At 38.0% G+C, this 22,169-nt stretch overlaps 1 protein-coding gene across 1 annotated transcript in view; it reads right to left on the reverse strand.

Moving 5' to 3' along the window:
* The window catches only part of LOC132405737 (uncharacterized), a 90,805-nt gene that overhangs the window by 64,768 nt on the left and 3,868 nt on the right, over positions 1 to 22,169 (reverse strand). The window contains exons 2-5 of the mRNA XM_059990771.1: positions 5,084 to 6,138; positions 4,295 to 4,356; positions 3,039 to 3,077; positions 1,703 to 1,776 (exon numbers count right to left, since the gene is read on the reverse strand). Of these exons, the coding sequence (XP_059846754.1) occupies positions 1,703 to 1,776; positions 3,039 to 3,077; positions 4,295 to 4,356; positions 5,084 to 5,944 (1,036 nt within the window). The 5' untranslated portion in view covers positions 5,945 to 6,138. The remainder of the gene's footprint in view (positions 1 to 1,702; positions 1,777 to 3,038; positions 3,078 to 4,294; positions 4,357 to 5,083; positions 6,139 to 22,169) is intronic.

A 22,169-nucleotide genomic window follows, 5' to 3' on the forward strand; every position in this document is an offset into this window, starting at 1 on the left:
TTTTTCGAAAGAATGTCCATTGGACATTACAGAAAGAATTTTAGCCCTTAATCCTTATCAAAAGGGTTTAGTAGCCATCATTTATAAGATGATCATGAATTTACAGTCAGATGTATCAGAAAAAATTAAGAAGGAATGGCAAGAAGAGTTGCATTGTCCTATATCTACTGAGCAATGGGAAAAAATTTTATTATTGGTAAATTCGTCCTCTATTTGTGCTAAACAAGCCCTAATACGATTTAAGGTTGTACATAGAGCTCATATGTCTAAGGATAAACTGGCTCAATTTTATTCTCATCTTAATTCAACCTGCGATAGATGTCATTCTGATGTTGCTTCATTGACTCATATGTTCTGGTCTTGTCCTTGTTTACAAAATTATTGGAAAGATATTTTCAGTATTATTTCAAGAGTTTTAAATATTAATTTCCAACCGCATCCTCTTACTGCAATTTTCGGTTTACCAATGATGGATAATAATCGTTTATCTGCTTCATCTCAACGAATGATTGCATTTGTTACATTAATGGCTAGAAGATCTATTTTATTGAATTGGAAAGAAATTAATCCTCCAACTATATTTCAGTGGTTTTCTCAGACTATTTCTTGTTTGAGTTTAGAAAAAATTAGAAGTGTGGTTTTTGACCCTTCAGTTAAATTTGAAGAAACTTGGAAACCATTTATTCAACATTTTCGTATGAGTTGAATTGACTTTTCCTAAACCTTACTTATATTATCCTTAATTATTTGGATGGAGGTTCTGAGTTATTGGCACGACTGTATGTACTTAATACTATTCAATGGCCCATGTTGGTTAGTGTTTTTTTGTTGTTTTTTTTCTCTCTCTTTTTTTGGGGTCTTTTTTTTCTTTTTACTTTGTTCATTAATGTTCTGAGTTTGAGAGGTTATATATTTTTATTATTATATATCTGAATGTCTATTTAAACTATTAATTATGTACTCTCAAACACTTTGTATTCATGTTTCATTTGTTTGTTTAAAACTAATAAAAAGATTTAAAAAGAAAAAAGAATGTTTAAGAGACTCTTAGATAGACACATGAATACGCAGAGAAAGGAGAGATATAGTCAATAAGTGGGGAGAGGATTTGTTAATTAAGAGTCATTTATTCAATCATTCCAGCACAATATTGTAGAGCAAAGGGCCCGTCCTGTGCTATACTGCTCAACTGAATACTTGCTTAATAAATCTGGATATAATGGCATAATCAAAAAAAAAACTAGAGCCCAGGTTCTTAAATTAAGAACACTCCTACACATTAAAAAAGTAGTGGTAGTCTAGAACCCTTCTCCATAACTTCCAGAAGATTACATTTAATGCTAAATCTGAAACATAGATTTCTGTTACCCAGAAATATAAAGGGATCTGAAGCATATGGTATTGCTAAACAGAAAAGGCTTGAGAAGCAAAGTAGTCTGTTCTCTCTGTTCCTTAGACAAAGTACCATATAAATAAAGATATGCTGCTTCCAGAAACTTCTAAGAGAAAGCGCTAAACTGATGAGAGATGAACAAAAGAAAGTACTAAAACTTAAGATACCTGCCAAAGATCAAACTGTTGTGCAAGGTGAGAGGTAAGAGCCGTTGAAAGATATGCTGAATAATAAATTAAAAAAATGAAATGTATTAAAAATAAAACTGCAAGGGTTCATTATCAGAAGCATAATTTAGTTCAAATTTACCTGCATTTGTTTTCATCTTCACCTTATTTTTGATTTGGTCAGTTGAAATCTTGCCTTTCTCAAAGGGATTTTTCCTACGTGCAACCACAAAAATATAGCTTTAACGTATTTTAATAAAATTACTTTAGTAACTGAGTATCATACATAAATTATAAAGAGCATTGGCATGAATTTACAAACCAAATCACATATTATTTTTAAATTAAGTACTAACTTCAGTTTAATTACTTAGATCACTGGTGGCAAAAACCACTAACTGTTAACATTCTTTCAAGATTTAGGTAAAATTTAATTTGTCTGAGTTGCAAAGTTTCTTGTCTTTAGCTTTCATTGTAATTTAATTACCTTGATTTCAACTTACTTCCAAATTAAAAGGACTGATTAAACAATGATAGTGGTTATTAATCACTGTAATAATTACATTATTAATATTTAATATTATTTAATAATGTAAGATATCCATATGAAAGAAACTACTACATCTGAAACATCATCTTTTGATAAGAAAAAATGAAAAAATATTCTAGGTACTAGAAATCTCAAGTATAAACAAGAGGTCATGCAGGAGGTCTGGCAGCATTTGTGAAGAAGTTTGAGATCTTCTATCAGAAACAGAAAACAGATTCAATTACAAGTGCCATACAGCAAAGTCTTAGGAAGTAGACGCTGGGAAGGGAGGAAGTATAAAACAAAAACACAGCTTTAGTTTTGTCCTTACTTCCACCTGCCCTGCTGCGTACCACTTTCCCAGAAGTTGTACTGTAATTGCTTAAAACCATTTGATTTTCCAATTCTGACAAAGTCACAAATTTATGGCAACAACTGTTTCTTGCTCAGCAAATATTACCTGATCTGGTGAGTAATTACAGACATTATTAGAACATTTAATTCTCCATTTGATACAAGTGAATTAAGCATTAATGCCACAAAAGTTTTCTTTTGTCCACCATGGGTTCATCATCAGATCTGTTTCCTGTGCTCAGATCCTATCAAGATTCTTGGATTTGAAAGAAATATAACTCAGTCGAGACTAACTCAAGTACAAAATTTCAATAGCCCAACAGTATTACTCATTTCTTTGTGTGAAAGACAATAACGGCACCAATTGTCACCTAACAAGAGACCATCTGTGCCTGATAACGCTGATCCATAAGCAACTGATCGAGAGAAGGTCTCTCCTACTAAACACAAAACTCTCGCCAAAACCAAAATTTTATTAGTGCAAGAGCATCAGAATTCATAGATTTGAATTAAAATTCTAGCACTTTATCTACTAAACCCTTTAGACAAGTGAGGAACATCTCTATTCACAACATCTCAATGTAGCTGCACTAACCTTGCAGCTGGTAGTTCTCCAGGATCCCAATCTGGGTAGCTGGAAATAAATTTGGAGAATATTAACTTGTAAGCAACGTCATGGTGTACTATAGATATTAAATAAATGGTCACCTAAATGTCAAATAATTCTCCATTTACAATGTGCATTTTTGGATTATTTTCCACAAAAAGCAAGCATCCTCTAAAGCCTCACATAAATCAGAAAACCAAATTTGCCTTCTCGGTGTAACCAATTTACATTTTCACAGAGCCTACCTGAATAATAACCCAGTACAGTAAGCACAAAATAATTCATTTTGTCTTGTACAAATGGTAGATCAATTACCATGATTAAGCCCACATTGTTTGAAAGGAATGTATCTTGTACATAACTCATCAGAAATCCTGATGTATCAATAGCATTCTTTGACAGGATAGAAATAAGTTACACTACATTCCTCAACTGCCTGCTCTTGAGACCTAAAGAACACCACTGTCAAATTTAAGTGAGGATTTTTGTCTTATTTTTCAAAAGAAAATCTTAGAACTTTTTTTGAATTCTAAGGAATTCTAAGGTTACACAGGATCTTTAGTAACTAGTTTCTTCCATTCAGTTTTACAAACATCCAACCAATTCCAACATTCTGCCCTTTATTTATTTAGTCAATACCTTCTACAGGTATTGAATGATCTCCCACAATTATTTCAATACACAAAGTAACTTGAGGTAACCTCAATGTTATATACCAAATTAGGGCAGTAAATTTAATATACAATCTGTATCCAAAAACCAAAAGATAAATGTATGCACTTAACAAAAAAAATTAGAATTTGAGCAATAGTCAGACCCCGCTTTACAAGGGCAGGGGCTGTGTTCCTAGAAAATGGTCCACAATGCAATTCTCTGCATTGTGAAGCTTCAAAATATGCGCAAGTGTCAATAACTGTATGTTGAAAGAAATTATTCATTTACTTATTTTTCCCCACACAAATTCTGTGAGAGTGTTTTTTTTTCACATCTCAAACGTTTAAGTACTTATTTGTGAACTCTGTAAGAGCAAATTTCCATTAACCAAACTGGAACAACATGGGAGTTGCCTGTACTGAATTTGAACCTCAGAAGTCCAATTATTTCCCAAAATCCAAAGACACTAGATCAAAAAATGAAACCCAAATGTAAATATCCTCCCTGCCTCATACCTCAAAATATATAAAGATACACATTGGTGAGAACAAGCATATAATCAGCACAATATTTATTTGCAAATTACATACACTCTCTGCAGTAACAGGCAACGTAGTTTGTGCAATGGATCATTTGTATGCTGATTCCAATCCTGTATAATATGAAAAGATTAGATTGTTTTAATAATAAAAGGTATAATTATCAAATATATTAGCTTCAGCAGATCAGAATTATGTACATTAAATAGAAACAACATTCACAACCTTGGTCTGAACCCAATTATAGACATTCATTCCTTCTATTCCCTTCCACTTCTCTGCAAGTGAACATGTTTGTCTTCTCACTTTTACAATTCTGATAAAGGGTTCTTTACCTGAAATGCTGAATCCGTTTCTCTCCATACTGATGCTGCTGTTTTTCATCAGTTTCTGTTTTTATACAGAGCCAAGATCATATGAAGTAGAATCTTATTCATGAGCAATAAACTAAAACGCAGCAAACAAGTGTGCATTGCACTAACTGATCAAAGGCAAACAATTAGAGGCTATCATAGTTTAAAAGTGAATATCGCTGAAGCTTTTTTGTAAACTGCGTTACTTTACATCAAAACTTACTATTTTTATTACACACCACAAACTTATGGTTATTTATTTTTGTTTACCCACGGACATATTTGAAAATGTAGCCTCAACACATCAAAAAGTTATTATTCATAAGTTGGGGTGTAAAATTTAACAAGAAGTACATTTAATTAAAATATTTTGCAAACAATATTTAGACATTTCACCTAAATCATAAAATACATTCATAATCTTGAATCTCATCAAGAAATGTAGGTGATGTCAGAAGTAAGAAAAAGATCTTACCCAGTAACTCACCTGCAGAGTATTAATTGTTTTGTCACAAAGTGAACAACAGTGTGGGAGTACCACTGGAAAATAACCAAGAAAATCCTTGATGTTTTGCAGAATTGGAGTTCTCCGTTTTTTCTCAAGGACAGATTGATCTTCTGCACATGGAAAAGGAACTTCCTCAACATCATAATCAGATTCTGATTCAGAATCAGAATCAAATTTACTTAAATGACGTGGTGATTCAGAAAAATGTCTCTCTTTTTTATGGAAAACCTCAGTACTTTTTCCTTCCTGTTCAGATCCAGCACTTGACTCTCCAGAGGAAGGATCATATTCATAATTGACCAGAGGTTTGCGCACAGTGTCCAGACCTTCCAGATTTGTTTCTGTTGACTTTTTTTCTCCAATTCCATCATCACGGGAAGCCATGTTGGATTGGCTTTGTTGTGGAGAACTATCACCTTTATTGTGCTTCAAAATAGCTCTTTTCTTTTTAATCTGTTTAAGAATATTCGGCAAAGAATCAAGAGTAAGTTTGTCTTTAGGATAGCTCTCCACTTCACCCAGATCCCTAGATGAAAGGCCAAGGGCAGTTAAACTGTTGCTGGTCTTTTGCGGACCAACTGACTTCTTAACCATTGATGTCTGATTTTGCTGTCCAGCTTCTGAGAATGGTAAATCACTAGTTACACTGTTGATTTTGTAAGATGGCACATCACCTGAAATCTGCCACTGAGACTGCAATCTTGCACCTTGTTGCTCAATACCTTGACAGGCTTCCATATCCTGCTCAGTTTTTCGATCCCTTCCTAAATGGATTGTACCATATGGAATATGGCCCAGTTTCTCCAGTTCTGCTTGAACAATATGAGACTTCTCTGGCATAAAAAGTTTAACATTTGCCTCTTGAAAATGAACCTCTTTAGCATAACCAATTATATTCTGACTCTCTGACACTTTGGCAGGAGGGATGGGCTACATCAAGTCGACTCAAAGCGAACTGAACTTTCAGTAGATGTTTCATAATAAGTGTCCATTTTGATACAGATATGACCAATAACCACACCAATGCCAGCAAGCTGAAAAGTAAAGTGTGAAAAACGTGTTCAAGATACTCAAAGTCCAGAACTTTAAAAGACACATGACTGTAACATTCACATAGTAACTTGGAAAAACATTTGATTAAATCTGTTATAGAGAATTCATATTTGCATTTACAACATGTGTGGACAAATAAGCACAAAAACATGGGGAAATTTTTAAAAATCAATCTAATGGAGGGAAATAAAAGCAATCTACTTTATATTCTTCATATGTGCTATTATTTTTATATACAGTGGATTCTGGTTAATTGGTACAGAGCAGGACCAGTACATTTTGGCCCAATTATCCAGACTTCCATGGAAATAGTTAAAAAGGTAAAAAAATGACAAACTACCATTTAACTAAGTAAAAAATTATGCATTTAAATGAAATTCAGAACAAATTAGAACACTACCAAAACTAGTTCAGTTCTATGAAACTGTGTAGGAGTTCCTAATCATTATCGATGAAGGAATTCATCCAGTGTACACTGTCATGCTCTTTTGATTGACTATAAATGAACAAAATCAGCACACCGAGTGCAGGTAATGGACTGCCTTCATACAATGCTTTCGAAGTCTGCATCCAAAGTCTTCATTCTCATTGTAGCATTCAAGATGATTGTTGATACCTTCAAATTCTTAGCAATTCCTAACTTGTTGAATTAGTAAAATCGTTTCATTTTCACTCCTGGCATCTCCAAGCCTGAATGCTTAAAGCCGCTGTGAGCAAAACAGATCTGAGTTGTCTTGCTGCCTTTTATTACTTATTACTCACTATCAGTGACAAAAAAAATCACTGCTTTTTGAACACAAACACACAAGTGACAATATTTTAAAACTGTTTGCTCTAAGCTCAGTGTGGTTTCCTAACAGTTCATGCGACTGACACTAGTTAGGAACCATTCAGCAACAGTCTCCTTTTCCAGTTAAGACCATAAGATATTGAAGCAGAACTAGGCTATTTCATCATGGCTGATCCATTTTCCTTCTCAGCCCCAATCTCCTGCCTTCTCCCCATATCCCTTCATGCCCTGACTAATCAAGAATCTATCAACCTCTGCCTAAAAAATACCCAATGACTTGGCCTCTACAGCCACCTGTGGCAAGAATTTCCACTCTCTGGCTCAAGAATTACCTCAACACCTCTGTTCTAAAAGGACTCCCCTCTAATCTATGTCCTCTGGTCTTAGACTCCTCCACCATAGGAAACAACCTCTCCACATATACTCTATCAAGGCCTTTCAACATTCGATAGATTTCAATGAGGTCCCCTCTCATTCTTCTAAATTCCAGTGAGTTCAGGCCCAGACCATCAAATGCTCTCCATATGGGCAAGCCTTTCAGTCCCAAAATCATTTTCATGAACTTCCTTTGAACCCCCTCCAACCTCAGCACATCCTTTCTTAGAGCGGCATAGTGTCCCAAATAAGGAATCCGGGCTATTTCCTTGATATGTTTTTGTTCCTTAAGAGTTGTCCCAAATAAACAGCTGCCTCAATTAAGCAGAATCCACTGTGTTCTGCACATTAAGCAGCTAATGAGAGGAGACAACTCCATGAACATCTTCACCTTCAATGGTGGAAGAGTCCACAAGTGCAGAAGATAATAAATTGTTTGTAAGTTTCTTAAGTTGCAGAGAACCAACATGGAGGAAAGTAATATACTACGTGTTGTTGCACCTTCCCAGAGTAGGAAGTGCAGCAACAGGCATTTTCCATGGAACGCTTCTAGGAACAAAGTTCTACATTCACACTGTAATGTGAAATGTCATAATTATTTTTGTTGTGTGACACCATCACTGAGATAAATATGACACATCCAGCAGCTCAGTCAAAGAATTTTCTAAAATTCACAGCATTACAGATCTAGTCTCCAGCTTTCTCTGTTCACTCTAGATAGCATCAACCAACAAAAACAAACTCTACTCAAAGAAATTGCTATGGACTCCAAACTAACCCCTTCTGTAATGCTACAGACTTGTATTTTGAAACAACACCATGCCTCTGAACAAGCTGTTACACTTACTATGCTCAGATTTACAAGGGGAAAAACAGAAATTGAATATAGTTGGGTCTGGGATATCGTCTTGGCTAGCAAGAGTAGATATTTGCTGGGTCAGCTGTGTTGAGATGGTGTCTTATTCAGCAACTTTGTCAATAGCAAGTTGTCCATTTCATCTATAATTTCTGACATCTCTACATATTATCACCACCAAGCATCCTTCTCTTCCCTCCTCTTTCAATATTCCAAATTTCTCAGCAATACACTGGTCAGCTCTTCTGTCTTCACCAATATCCAGTAAACATCTTGCACCACTTTCCTAAAAGCACAGGAGATTCAATACAGTATTTGCTTTTTCCCTACTCCCTTTCCATATACTTGAAATCTAATCAGTGATTTACATGTATTTCTTCCAATTTAGTAAGCTGTACTTGGTGATTCCCATGAGATCTCCTCAGCTCTGGGGAAACCAAACACAGATTGGGTGTCCACTTTGAGGAACAACACTACCAACCAATCTGCAAGGACTCTACTGGGGTTTTGTGTCCATCCCACTTTGAGCTTTCAGTTTTTTGAGCCTGTTATATTGTTTCAAGCAATGCAACATAAGTTCAAGAAACAGTACTTCTGACGAGGAGGAATTCCTTTAGCCATCTTTGGAATTCACTGTTACAAACAGCTCTGGGGCCAAGTCACTGGGTATATGTGAAGTGGAGGCTGACTGGTTCTCAATTAATAAAAGCATCAAAGGTTATGAGTAGAAGACAAGCGAATGGTGTTCAGAGGGATAACAAATCAGCCATGATAGAATGGTGAAGCAGACTTGATGGGCCAAATGACCTAATTCTGCTTCTATGTCTTATGTCACATTGCAGCATTCTAGACTCATCACCAAATTCAACTAATCAGTTTTCCCAACTTGTAACACTCACTTCCAGAACTCAGATTTTACTCCCTTTCATCTTGTATTTCAGATTTCCTTTGTACTGATCTGTTAGTAGAGTGATACACAGTGGTGCTAGAAAGTCTTTGAACCCTGTTTAATTTTCTCCATTTCTGCATAAATATGACCTAAATGTGATTAGATCTTCACGCAAGTCCTAAAACTAGATACAGAGAACCTAATTAAATAAATAAGACAAAAACAATTTATACTTGTTCATTTATTTATTGAGAAAAATGATCCAATATTACACGTATATGTTGGAAAAAGTATGTGAACCTTTGCTTTCAGTAACTGGTGTGACCCCCTTCTACAGTAATAAGTTCAACCAAACGTTTCTGATAACTGCTGGTCAGTCCTACACATTGGCTTGGAAGAATTTTAGGCCATTCCTCCTTAAAAAAGGCTTTAACTCTGGGTTGTTAGAATGCTTATTAGCATGAACTGTTTGCTTCAGGTCCTTCCACAACATTTCTATAGGATTAAGGTCAGGACTTTGACTCAACTCACTCCCCCAACCCCTGCATTCTGATTTTATATAACCACTTCTTAAAACAATGCTGTGATCTGTTTGTTATGGTTTTGTGGTGCAAATTTGACCTAAGGTTGAAAAAAGAAGTTTGTGAACCCTTTGCAGTTGCCTGCTTTTTTGCATTAATTACTTATAAAATGTGGTCTGATCTCCGTCTAAGTTACAATAATAGACAAACATGATCTGCCTAAACTAACATGTCTTTTACATGTATTTTACATGTCCTCATTTAACACATTTTTAATCGTTCACAGTCCAGGCAGGAAAAAAGTAGGTAAACCCTTATATTTAATAACTGGTAGAACCTCTTTTAGCAGCAGTAACCTCCACCAAACGTTTCCAGTAGCTGCTGATCAGACTGCACAATGGCGAGGGCAAATTTTAGACCATTCCTCCATACAAAACTATTGCAGTTCATCAATATTCCTGAGATGCCTTGCATGAACAGTGCTCTTCAGGTCATGCCACAGCTTCTCAATTGGGTTAAGGTCTGAACTCTGACTTGGCCACTCCAAAACACTAATTTTCTCCTTTTTAAACCATTCTTTTGTTGACTTACTCTTGTGTTTCGGATCAATATCTTGTTGTATCATCCAACGTCTATTAAGCTTCAGGTGATGGACCTTCACCCTGATATTCTCTTGTAAAGTATCTTGATACAATTTTGAATTCATAGTTCCCTCAATTGCAAGCAGTCCAGGCCATGAGCCAGCAAAGCAGCCCCAAACCATGATGTTCCTTCCAGCATGCTTCACAGTTCAGAAGAGGTTTCAGTGTTGGTGTGCAGTACCTTTTTTCTCCAAACTTTTGTCTTATCTGTCACAGAGCATTGTCCCAAAACCATTGTTGAATATCCAGATGATCTTTTACAAACTTGAGACATGCAGCAATGTTTTTTTTTGGAAAGCTGTGGTTTCCTCCCTGGTGTCCTTCCATGAACACTATTTTTGTTCAATGGTTTTCTCATAGTGAACAGAGACTTTAGTAAGTTCTAGAGATTTCTGCTGTTACCCTTGGATTCACTTTTATCTCCTTCAGCATTGTATGTTGTGATTTTGGTGTGATCTTTGCAGGATGCCCACTCCTAGGGAGAGTAGCAACAGTACTGAGTTTCCTCCATTTCGAGACAATTTCTCTTACTGTGGACTGATGAACACTCAGGTCTTTAGAAATGCTTTTGTAGCCTTTTCCAGCTTCATGCATCTCTACAATTCTTCTTCTAAGGTCCTCTGTAAGTTGTTTTGATGGAGGCGTGGTGCACATAAACAGATCCCATTCCTTGAGAAGAACAGGCTCTGTCAATAATCACACTTTGTGTGGCTTTTTCTTTATACGGCAGGGCACCTCTACACCCCAATCTCATCTCATTGATTGGAACACCTGACTCCAAATAGCTTTTGTAGAAGGCATTATCCCAGAGGTTCACATACTTCTTTGAACCTAGATTGTGATCGTTTAAATGGTGTACTCAGTATCAACAAGAAGTACAATTGTTTGTGTTATTACTTTAGGCAGATTGTGTTTGTTTATTATTGTGACTTAAGATCAGACCACATTTTATGAGTAATTAATGCAAAAAACCAGGTAATTGCAAAGGGTTCACAAACTTTTTCTTGTAACTGTATATTGGCTCTAAGACACTCTAAGGAAAAGTGGAAGGCCCATTATGCTCAACAGCCTTTCCACTGCATGTGCAAGTATATTTTCACATTACTGTATCCCTCTTAAATGTAGTCAGACGTTCACTTTATTGCCTATAACCTAAAATACACAGGAAACTGCAAGGATTTTGCCTCATTCTTGAGCAGCCCTCTGGAGGATGAACCCATGAAAAGTAACAGACCAAATACTAAAAACCTGTGCTGACCAATTGCAGGAGTGTTCACTGAGATTTTATCCTCTCACTGCAACAGTCTGAGCAACCCACCTGCTTCAAGGAGGCTTTAATTATACTGGTGCCTAAGAAGGCCAAGGTAACCTGCCTCAATGACTATCATCCAGTAGCGCTTACATCCACAGTGATGAAGAGTTTTTGAGAGACTGCTGATGAAACGTATCAACTCCTGCCTGAGAAACAACTTGGATCCACTCTAATTTGTTTACTGGAGCAACAGCAGATGCCATTTCACTTGCTCTTCACTCAACCGTGGAACATCTGGACAGTAAAGATGCATACGTCAGAATGCTCCAAGACCTTGGCTTCAATATCTCCTTGTTCAATTGGATTCTCAATTTCCTCACTTGCAGATCCCAGTCAGTTCAGATTGGTATTAACATCTCCTCTACGGTATCCCCCCGCATAGCTGCACCACAAAGCTGTGTGCCTAGCCCCCTGCTTGACTTGCTTTACACTTAAGACTGTGTGGCTAAGCACAGCTCCAATGCCATTTTCCTTTTCAATCTTTTTTTATTGATTTAAAAGAATAAGGATAAATACAAGTCAGAGGAGAGGTTATCTCAAATACATATTTCAATAATAGTACAAACAAAGAAAGGAACATACACTGTCAAAATCATATATATAGTATTAGGCTAATATAAAGAAAAAAAAAGAACCACATTTCCTCTTAACAATTCATAGAAAAAAAGACTCAAAATTTCTGTTATTGAGGGAAAAAAACCCACTAAACTAACCTAAAACAAAAAAACTGCAAAAGTAAAAAGAATTAGATCATATGAAAATATTGAATAAAAGGTCGCCAAGTTTGCTCAAATTTAAAAGATGTATCAAACATCTGACTCCTAATTTTCTCCAAACTTAAACACGACATAATTGAGGAGAGCCAAACAAAAAACAGTAGGTGGATTGAGATCCTTCCAAAACAATAGAATAGCTCTCCTAGCCAATAAAGTTGAGAAAGCAATCATGCATTGAGAGGAAACAAGGAAGTTTCCTCCTTCCATTGGAATAATCCCAAAGATAGTCATAAATGGATTAGGTTGTAGGTGACTTTTGATAACGTTCTAAAAACATCTCTCCAAAAATTATTTAACTTTATTCAGGACCAAAACATATGAGTTAAGGTAGCCACCTTAGTGTTGCATCTATCACAGGTGGGATTTATATTAGAAAAAATATGCGCTAGTTTATCTTTCGACATATGAACTGAATCAAGGATTGACAGGCACAGATAGATGAATTGTTAACTAAATGACAAATTTTATTCTATGGATTATCTGAAAGTGACTCTTGAAGTTCCAATTCCCAAGCACGTTTAACTTTATCATTAGACATTATTCGTAAATTCAATAGCCATTTATATATAATGGCTTTCAATCCTTTTTGAAATGGTTTAAGCTGAAAGATAACATCTATCATATTTGGTAAATGAGCACATGGGTAATTCGGTAACAAATCGCATAAAAAATTCTTGACTTGTAAATATCTAAAAAATTGTACATTAGATCATATTTATCCACTAGTTGTGAAAAAGACATTAAATAATCCTCTAAAAACAAATCTAGAAAAGTTTTTATTCCCTTAGTTTTCCATGTTAAAAAGGCCTTATCCAAAATTGATGGTTTAAAAAAAAAGTTAAAATGGATATTACTAGAAAGAACAAAGTTACTTAAATCAAAAAATCTGTGAAACTGAAACCAAATTTTTAATGTATGTCTAACAATAGGACTAAGATCTTGTCTACCAATCCCAGAAAACAAAAAGGGAAGAGGAGCTCCCAGTAAAGAAGCCACAGAGAACCCCCTTACCAAGTTCTCCTCCAAGTCCAACCATGAAGGACAGTCCTGGTTATCTATTCAGTAAATATTAATTGCCCAGTAATAGAATCTAAAGTTTGGTAAAGCCAAGCCTGCATCTTTTTTAAATTTTTGCAGTAAAGGTTTGCTCGCTTTAGAACTCTTATTCCAGATATATGACAGGATCATAGAATCTATCCTATCAAAAAATATTTTTGGTACAAAGGATGGAACGGCTTGTAACATGTATAAAAATTTCAGTAAAATTGTCATTTTTATAGCATTTATTCGACCAATTAACAACATCGTCATAGGTGACCATTTGGAAAGTGTTTGTTGTGTATATTCAATTAAAGGAAGAAAATTATATTTAAATAAATCTTTAAAATTTTTAGTAATTTTAATACCAAGATAGGTAAAATAAATTTTAGCAATATTAAAAGGTATTTGATCATAATGATTAGAATAATTATTAATAGGAAATAATTCACTTTTATGTAAATTTAACTTATATCCAAAAAAAGTACTAAATTCAGTAAATATGGATAACGTAGAGGGAATAGATTTCCTAGGGTCTGAAATGTAAACTAATAAATCATCCGCGTATACGAAACCTTATATATTTTATCCCCTCTCTTAATACCCTGCACAGAGTTGGAATCCCTAAGAGTGATAGCAAGTGGTTCTAAAACCAAATTAAATAATAAAGGACTAAGAGGACAACCCTGACGGGTTCCTCTATATAGTCTAAAGTAAGGAGGTTTTTGATTGTTAGTTATAACCGCAGCCATGGGGCTTGATAGATCAGTTTGATCCAGGAAATAAATCCCAGACCAAAATTAAATCTCTCCAAAACCTGAAATAAATAAGGCCATTCCACCCTCCAACGCTTTCAATTTTGCTGACGACATCACTGTTGCAGGCTGAATCAAAGGTGGCAACAAATCAGCCTACAGGAGGGAAGTTGAATTATATGCTGCATTACGACAGCCTCTTACTCAATGTCAGCAAGACCAAAGAGCTGATTCTTGACTTCAGGAGGAGGAAGCCTAGAGATCATGAGCCAGGCCTGATATGAGGATCAATGTGGAGAGGGTCAGCAACTTTCAATTCCTCTGTGTTATCATTTCAGAGGAGCTGCCCTTGGCCCTGCACACAAGTGCAATTATGAAAAAAGCATGACAATGTCTCTGCTTCCTTAGGATTTTTGGGAATATTCGAAATGACATCTAAAACTTTGATATACTTCTTTGGATGTGTGGTGGAGAGTATATTGACTGGTTGCATTATGGCCTGGTATGGAAACACGAATGCCCTTGAGCAGAAAGTCCTACAAATAGTACCGGATAAGAGTCTATCAAGTCCATGGAGTCCAGTCCATCACAGGTAAAACCCTCCCCACCATTGAGCAGTCACACAAAATCAGCATCCATCATCAGGGACCCCGCATCATCCAAGACGTGCTCTTGGATGCCACAGGACTCACACATTTGGTTCAGGAACAGTTATTCCCCCTCAATCATCAGAGGATAATTTCACTTCATCATTGAAAATTTCCCACTACCTATGGACTCACTTTCAAGGACTCTCCATCTCATGTTTTTGATATTTATTGGTTATTAATTATTTTCTCTTTTTTATTTGCAGAGCTTGTGTCTTTTGCACACTGGTTGAAAATCCAAGTTGGTGCCGTCTTTCATGGATTCTGTTATAGATTTATTGAGTATGCCCCACAAGAAAATGAATCTCAGGCTGTACATGCACTATGATAATAAAGTTACTTTGAATTTTAAGATTAAAGTGCTGAAGACTAAGACGGTGTGGTCAAGAGAGGCGGAGAAGCGCTTACAGGACTGCTTTGAGTCAGTGGACTGGACAGTATTCAGGAATTCGTCTTCAAATCTGAATGAATACACCACAGTTGTCACCGATCTCATCAAGACCCATGTGGATGAGTGTGTGACTCTGAGAACATACTGAAGAACACAGCCAAACCGAAAGGCGTGGGATGAAACAAGAAGTTCATAGTCTCCTGAGGGCTAGATCTGTGGCGTTCAAGATCAATGATCCAAAACTATACAAGTCATCCAGGTATGACCTATGGAAGGCTATTTTAAGGGCAACAAAACAATTCTGATTAAGGTTAGAGATGGAATAGTACGCATATCAGCTGTGCCAGAGTTTGCAGGACATTTCTTCGTACAAAGTAAAACCAAACATCATGAATAGCTGTGCTATTTCACTCCCAGATGAGCTCAATGCCTTTTATGCACGCTTTGAAAGGGTGAATAAAACTAAACTTGTTTGAATCCCTGCTGCATCTGGTGACCTGTGATCTGGTCAGGGCCCACGCCCCAATGGGACTTGGTAGGACTCTGAAAATCTGTGCCAATCAACTGGCAGGAGTGCTCAAGGACATCTTCAATCCCTCACTGCTGCAGTCAGAAATTCCCACCTGCTTCGAAAGGGCAACAATCTTATCAATGCCCAAGAAGAGCAGGTGAGCTGCCCCACCAACTATCAACCAGTGACTGCAATTAAATGTTTTGAGAGGTTGGTCATGGTCAAAATCAACTCCTGCTTAAGCAAGGACTTGGACCTGCTGCAATTTGCCTGTAACTGCAATAGGTCCACAGTGGATGTAATATCACTGGCTCTCCACTCAGCCTTGGGTCATCTGGACAATATTAATATCAACAACAGGAACAAGCTCTAAAACTAGGCCTCTGTATCTCCCTCTGACTTCTGGGAAACCACCGTCTGGGCAAATTTGGAAATAACACCTCCTCTTCACTGGCAATCAACACTGGCGCACCACAAGGATGTGTACTTAGCTCACTACTCTACCCTCTCTACACCCGGCTACACATAGTTCAAATGCCTTCCATAAAATTTGCCGACAACACAATGCCTCTTGGCAGAATTTCAGATGGTGACGAGGAGGCATAAAGGAGTGAGACATATCAGCTGGTTGAGTGGTGTCGCAACAGCAACCTTGCACTCAACATTAGTAAGACTAAGAAACTGATTGTGGACTTCAGGAACGGGAAGATGAGGGAACACACACTAGTCCTCCTTGAGGGATCAGCAGTGGAAAGGATGAGCAGTTCCAAGTTCCTGGATGTCAACGTCTCTGAATATGTTGGGCCCAACATATTAATGCAATTATACAGAAGGCATGACAGCAGCTATATTTCATTAGGAGGTTGGGGAGATTTCATATGTCACCAAATACACTCGTAAATCTCTACAGATTCACCACGGAGAGCATTCTAACTGGTTGCATCACCATCTGGTACAGCGGGGCCACTGCACAGGATCAGAAAATGCTGCAAACGCAGCCAGCCCCATCATGGGCACTACCCTCTCCAGCATCAAGGACATCTTCAAAAGGCAATGCCCCAAGAAGGTAGCATCCATCATTAAGGACTCCCATCACCCAAGATATGCCCTCTTCTCATTGCTACTGTCAAGGAGCTGGTACAAGAGCCTCTAGACACACGCTATACATTTCAGGAGCACTTTCTTCCTCTCCACCATCAGATTTCTGAATGGATAATAAATCCATGAACACTAACTCACTACTTTCCTCTCTTTTTTGCACTAATTTTTTTATATATAATTTTTATTGTCATTTATAGTTTTTTTTATTGCAATGTACTGCTGCTGCCAATCAACAAATTTCACAAAATATGCCTGTGGTATTAAGCCTGGTTCTGTCACAACAGAAAAAAACAAAAGAAAACTCAAGGTGTATAATTATGCTTAATAGGCTCCTTATGATGTGATAATTTACAGAAAGGTTCATAGACTCTAATTCAAAATATAGGTAAACATTTAGTCCCCGTCTATGCCAAGCAAATGGACTTTAAGTTAATAATTCCCTGGCTTTGGCCCATTGTAATGCAGGGTGTACTTGCTTTAGAACAGCTTTCAAAATATGGTGGGAATTTCTGCTTCTACCACCCTTCCAAATATTGAGTTCCAGACCCTGACCATTCATTGAGTGAAATCATTTTCCCTCAACTCACTTCTAATCTTTATACCACTTCAATTAAATATATGCTTCCAGATTACCTTCATAGAAACATAGAAAATAAGTGCAGGAGAGTAGGCCATTCGGCCCTTCGAGCCTGCACCACCATTCAGTATGATCATGGCTGATCATCCAACTCAGAACCCTGTAACTGCTTTCTCTCCATACCCCCGATCCCTTTAGCCACAAGGGCCATATCTAACTTCCTCAAATATAGCCAATGAACCGGCCTCAACATTTTTCCTGTGGCAAAGAATTCCACAAATTCACCACTCTCTGTGTGAAGAAGTTTTTCATCCCGGTCCTAAAAAGCTTCCCCTTTATCCTTAAACTGTGACCCCTCGTTCTGGACTTCCCCAACATCGGAAACAATCTTCCTGCATCTAGCCTGTCCAAACCCTTTAGAATTTTATATGTTTCAATAAGATCCCCCCTCAATCTTCTAAATTCCAGTGAGTATAAGCTTAGTCAATCCAGTCTTTCTTCATATGAAAGCCCTGCCATCCCAGGAATCAATCTGGTGAACCTTCTCTGTACTCCCTCAGATGTCTTTCCTCAGATTAGGGGACCAAAACTGCACACAATATTCTAGGTGCGGTCTCACCAAGGCCTTGTACAACTGCAGTAGAACCTCCCTGCTCCTGTACTCAAATCCTTTTGCTATGAATGCCAACATACCATTTGCCTTTTTCACCGCCTGCTGTACCTGCATGCCCACCTTCAATGACACCCAAGTCTCGTTGCATCTCCCCTTTTCCTAATCGGCCACCATTCAGATAATAATGTTTTCCTGTTCTTGCAACCAAAGTGGACAACCTCACATTTATCCACATTAAATTGCATCTGCCATGAATTTGCCCACTCACCTAACCTATCCAAGTCACCCTGCATCCTCTTAGCATCCTCCTCACAGCTAACACCGCCGCCCAGCTTTGTGTCATCCGCAAACTTGGAGATGCTGCATTTAATTCCCTCGTCTAAATCATTAATATATATTGTAAACAACTGGGGTCCCAGCACTGAGCCTTGTGGTACCCCACTAGTCACTGCCTGCCATTCTGAAAAGGTCCCGTTTATTCCCACTCTTTGCTTCCTGTCTGCCAACCAATTCTCTATTCACTTCAATACCATACCCCCAATACCATGTGCTTTAAATTTGCACACTAATCTCCTGTGTGGGATCTTGTCAAAAGCCTTTTGAAAATCTAAATATACCACATCCACTGGCTCTCCCCCATCCACTCTACTAGTTACATCTTCAAAAAATTCTATAAGATTCGTCAGACATGATTTTCCTTTCACAAATCCATGCTGACTTTGTCCGATGATTTCACCTCTTTCCAAATGTGCTGTTATCACATCTTTGATAAGCGACTCTAGCATTTTCCCCACCACCGATGTCAGACCGTCCTTTTTTAAAAAGTGGGGTTACATTAGCCACCCTCCAATCCTCAGGAACTAATCCAGAATCTAAGGAGTTTTGAAAAATTATCACTAATGCATCCACTATTTCTTGGGCTACTTCCTTAAGCACTTTGGGATGCGGACCCTCTGGCCCTGGGGATTTATCTGCCTTTAATCCCTTCAATTTACCTAACACCACTTCCCTACTAACATGTATTTCCCTCAGTTCCTCCATCTCACTCGACCCTCGGTCCCTTACTATTTCTGGAAGATTATTTACGTCCTCCTTAGTGAAGACAGAAACAAAGTAGTTATTCAATTGGTCTGCCATGTCTTTGTTCCCTATGATCAATCCACCTGTTTCTGACTGTAAAGGACCTACATTTGTCTTGACCAATCTTTTTCTTTTTACATATCTATAAAAGCTTTTACAGTCACTTTTTATGTTCCCTGCCAGCTTTCTCGCATAATCTTTTTTCCCTTTCCTAATTAAGCCCTTTGTCCTCCTCTGCTGGTCTCTGAATTTCTCCCAGTCCTCAGGTGTGCCGCTTTTTTTTGCTAATTTATATGTTTCTTCGTTTGTGAAAGGTCCAGTTTATCTTGTTAAAAAAATTTATGCAGCTCAATTAAATCTTCCCTGATCTCCCTTTTCCAAAAAAGAACACTAACCTAGCCAGTTCTTCCACATAACTATACTTTCCCCACTGTTATAATATCCTTATAAATCTTTTTCATCATTTGAAATATGATTGCATTCTTCCCATGCTGAACTCTACAGAGTATTCAAACTGCAGCCCAATGATCTACACAGTTCTAGCATGAACTCCGGCCTCTTGTACTCTAAGCTTCAGTCAAAGCTGTCCTGTATACTTATACAATCACACTTTCTGCTGTCCTGCCATCTTCAGGGATTTCAGTACATGTACTCCTAGATCCTCATTCCTCTCCATTGTTTCCTACCAATTCAAATCTGTTGTTCCAGTTTCTTTATCCTTAAATCCATTACCTCACAGCTATACTCTGAAATCTACTGGGCATAAGACACAGGAGCAAAATTAGGCCTTTTGATCATGACTGATTATTTCACCTCTCAACCCCATTCTCTGCCTTCTCCCCATAACCTTCAACATTCTTTAATTTGATTAATTGATAGCGGTTTTTCATTGATTTTGTTGTGATTGTTTTGTATTTACTGTGAATGCCTACAGGAAGATAAAAGGTTGTAAATGGTGACATATATGTACTTTGACTTTGTACTTGTGAATCATGAATGTATCAATCTCCACTCTAAATAATCTAGTAACTTGGCCTCCACAGCCGTTCATGGCAATGAATTCCACATGTTTAACACTCTGTAGCTAAAGAGATTCCTCCTCATAAACACAAGAGATTCTGCAAATGCTGGAAATCCGGAGCAACACATAGAAAATGCTGAAGGAACTCAGCAGGTCAGGCAGCATCTACAGAAATGAATAAACAGTCAACGTTTCAGGCTGAGACCCTTCATCTAGACTGGGAAGAAAGGGGAAAGATGCCAGAATAAGGTGGGGAGGGCAGAGGGGAAAGAGTAAAAGCTAAAAGGTGATGGGTGAAGTTCATTCTTCAATTCCCTCCTCCCTGCCCTCTTTTTCTATTTCTCACTCTGGCCTCTTACCTCTTCTCACCTGCCTATCACCTCCCTCCCCCTTCCCATGCTCCTTCTCTTTCTCCTATACAGGCAGTCCCCGGGTTACGTACGAGTTCCATTCCTGAGTCCGTCTTTAAGTAGAATTTGTACATAAGTCGGAACAAGTACATCTGGTATTACTTAGCATCAGTTAGTCAAACGTTTGTCTTAGTTTATAGTATATATTTTACCTTTCTATGCATATAAAACACTTAAGAAACATATGTATTCCAGTAATTAAACCACTGCATTGCTTAGTAATAATTGTAGCTTTCATTGGGGCAGGGCCTTTCACATGCTCCATTATTCTCACTTTATCCATTATCCTTTAAAATTGTTCCGATCGTTGACCGACTGTAGCCAAACGCTTTTCCAATTACCGATGGCATTTCACCTCTTTCCAAACGCTTTATTTCCACTTTATTTTCAATCGCGATTGCTTCCCATCAATGGAACTGCGGGCGGTGGGTCCCGAGCTCCGCCGGCTCCTGAGGTCCGCTGGGTCCTGAGACAGGACCCACTGAGACAGGCTAAATGGGACAAGTGGGTGCTGTGCTGGGTTTGGGTATTTGATCCTCCATAATATTCCGCGTGGGAATTTAAACTGGAGATGGCAGTGTTTTTTTAACGAGATCAAGTTGCGAGCTCAACATCAACCCGACACGGATAGTAAGGGAGTCACTGGATCAACGTCAACCCGGCACGGGAGTGGTCTGTCACTGGATCGAACTCGGGAACCTCCGTTCTCCAGCCCGGCGCTGATCTCACTGAGCCACCAGCCGAATGGAATGGGGGTGGAGCGGGGTCAGGGTGAATCTTACTAAGAAAAATTTAAGACAAATACAAAGTTAAACACTCAACACAGTGTCAACGGCAATGACTTAAAATGGCAGACAGCGTTCTCCTTCCTTGGTTTGTAAGTATGAGTTGTCCGTAAGTCGGCTGTTCGTAACTCGGGGACTATCTGTAATCCACTCTCCTCTCTTATCAGATTCTTTCTTCTCCAGCCCCTGACCTTTTCCACATGTCATCTCCCAGCTTCTTACTTCATTCCCCCTCCCCTACCCATCTGGCTTCTCGTTTTACTCCTTCCCCTTCTTCTGCCTCCTTATTCTGGCAACTTTCACCTTCCCTTTCAGTCCACAGGAAGGGTCTTGGCCTGAAATGTTGACTATTTATTTATTTCCATAGATGCTGCCTGACCGGCTGAGTTCCTTCAGCATTTTGTACGGGTTGCTTTAAATTCCTCAACTCCGTTCTAAAAGGACATCTTTCTATTCTGCAGCTGTGCTCTCTAGTCCTAGACTTTCCTACTACTGGAAAGAAACATTCTCTTCACGTCTACTTTATCTGGTCACACTTGTGTCACCTACCTGGTCCATTGACTTCCTTTGGTCTTTACAACCTAGAACTTTCCTTCATAGCAACAAGCACACTGACAATTTTGATTATCATCTGCAAATTTAATTGTGGTAAAAATACAAGTCCAAGTTATTTATTGATTTAGTAACCTACAGAAGAGGTCCTTCCAGCCCTTCAAGCCACGCCACCCAGCAAGGCCCCAATTTAATCCTAGCCTAATCATGGGACAATTTACCTACAAACCAGTACGTCTTTGGACTGCGGAAGGAAACTGGAGCACCCGGAGGAAACCCACATGGTTACAGGGAGAATGTACAAGCTCCTTACAGGCAGCAGTAGGAAGTGAACCCAAAATCAAGTATGCAGAACATCATTAAAATTCGAG

Source organism: Hypanus sabinus, chromosome 15, assembly GCF_030144855.1.
Source record: "Hypanus sabinus isolate sHypSab1 chromosome 15, sHypSab1.hap1, whole genome shotgun sequence".
Lineage (NCBI taxonomy): Eukaryota > Metazoa > Chordata > Chondrichthyes > Myliobatiformes > Dasyatidae > Hypanus > Hypanus sabinus.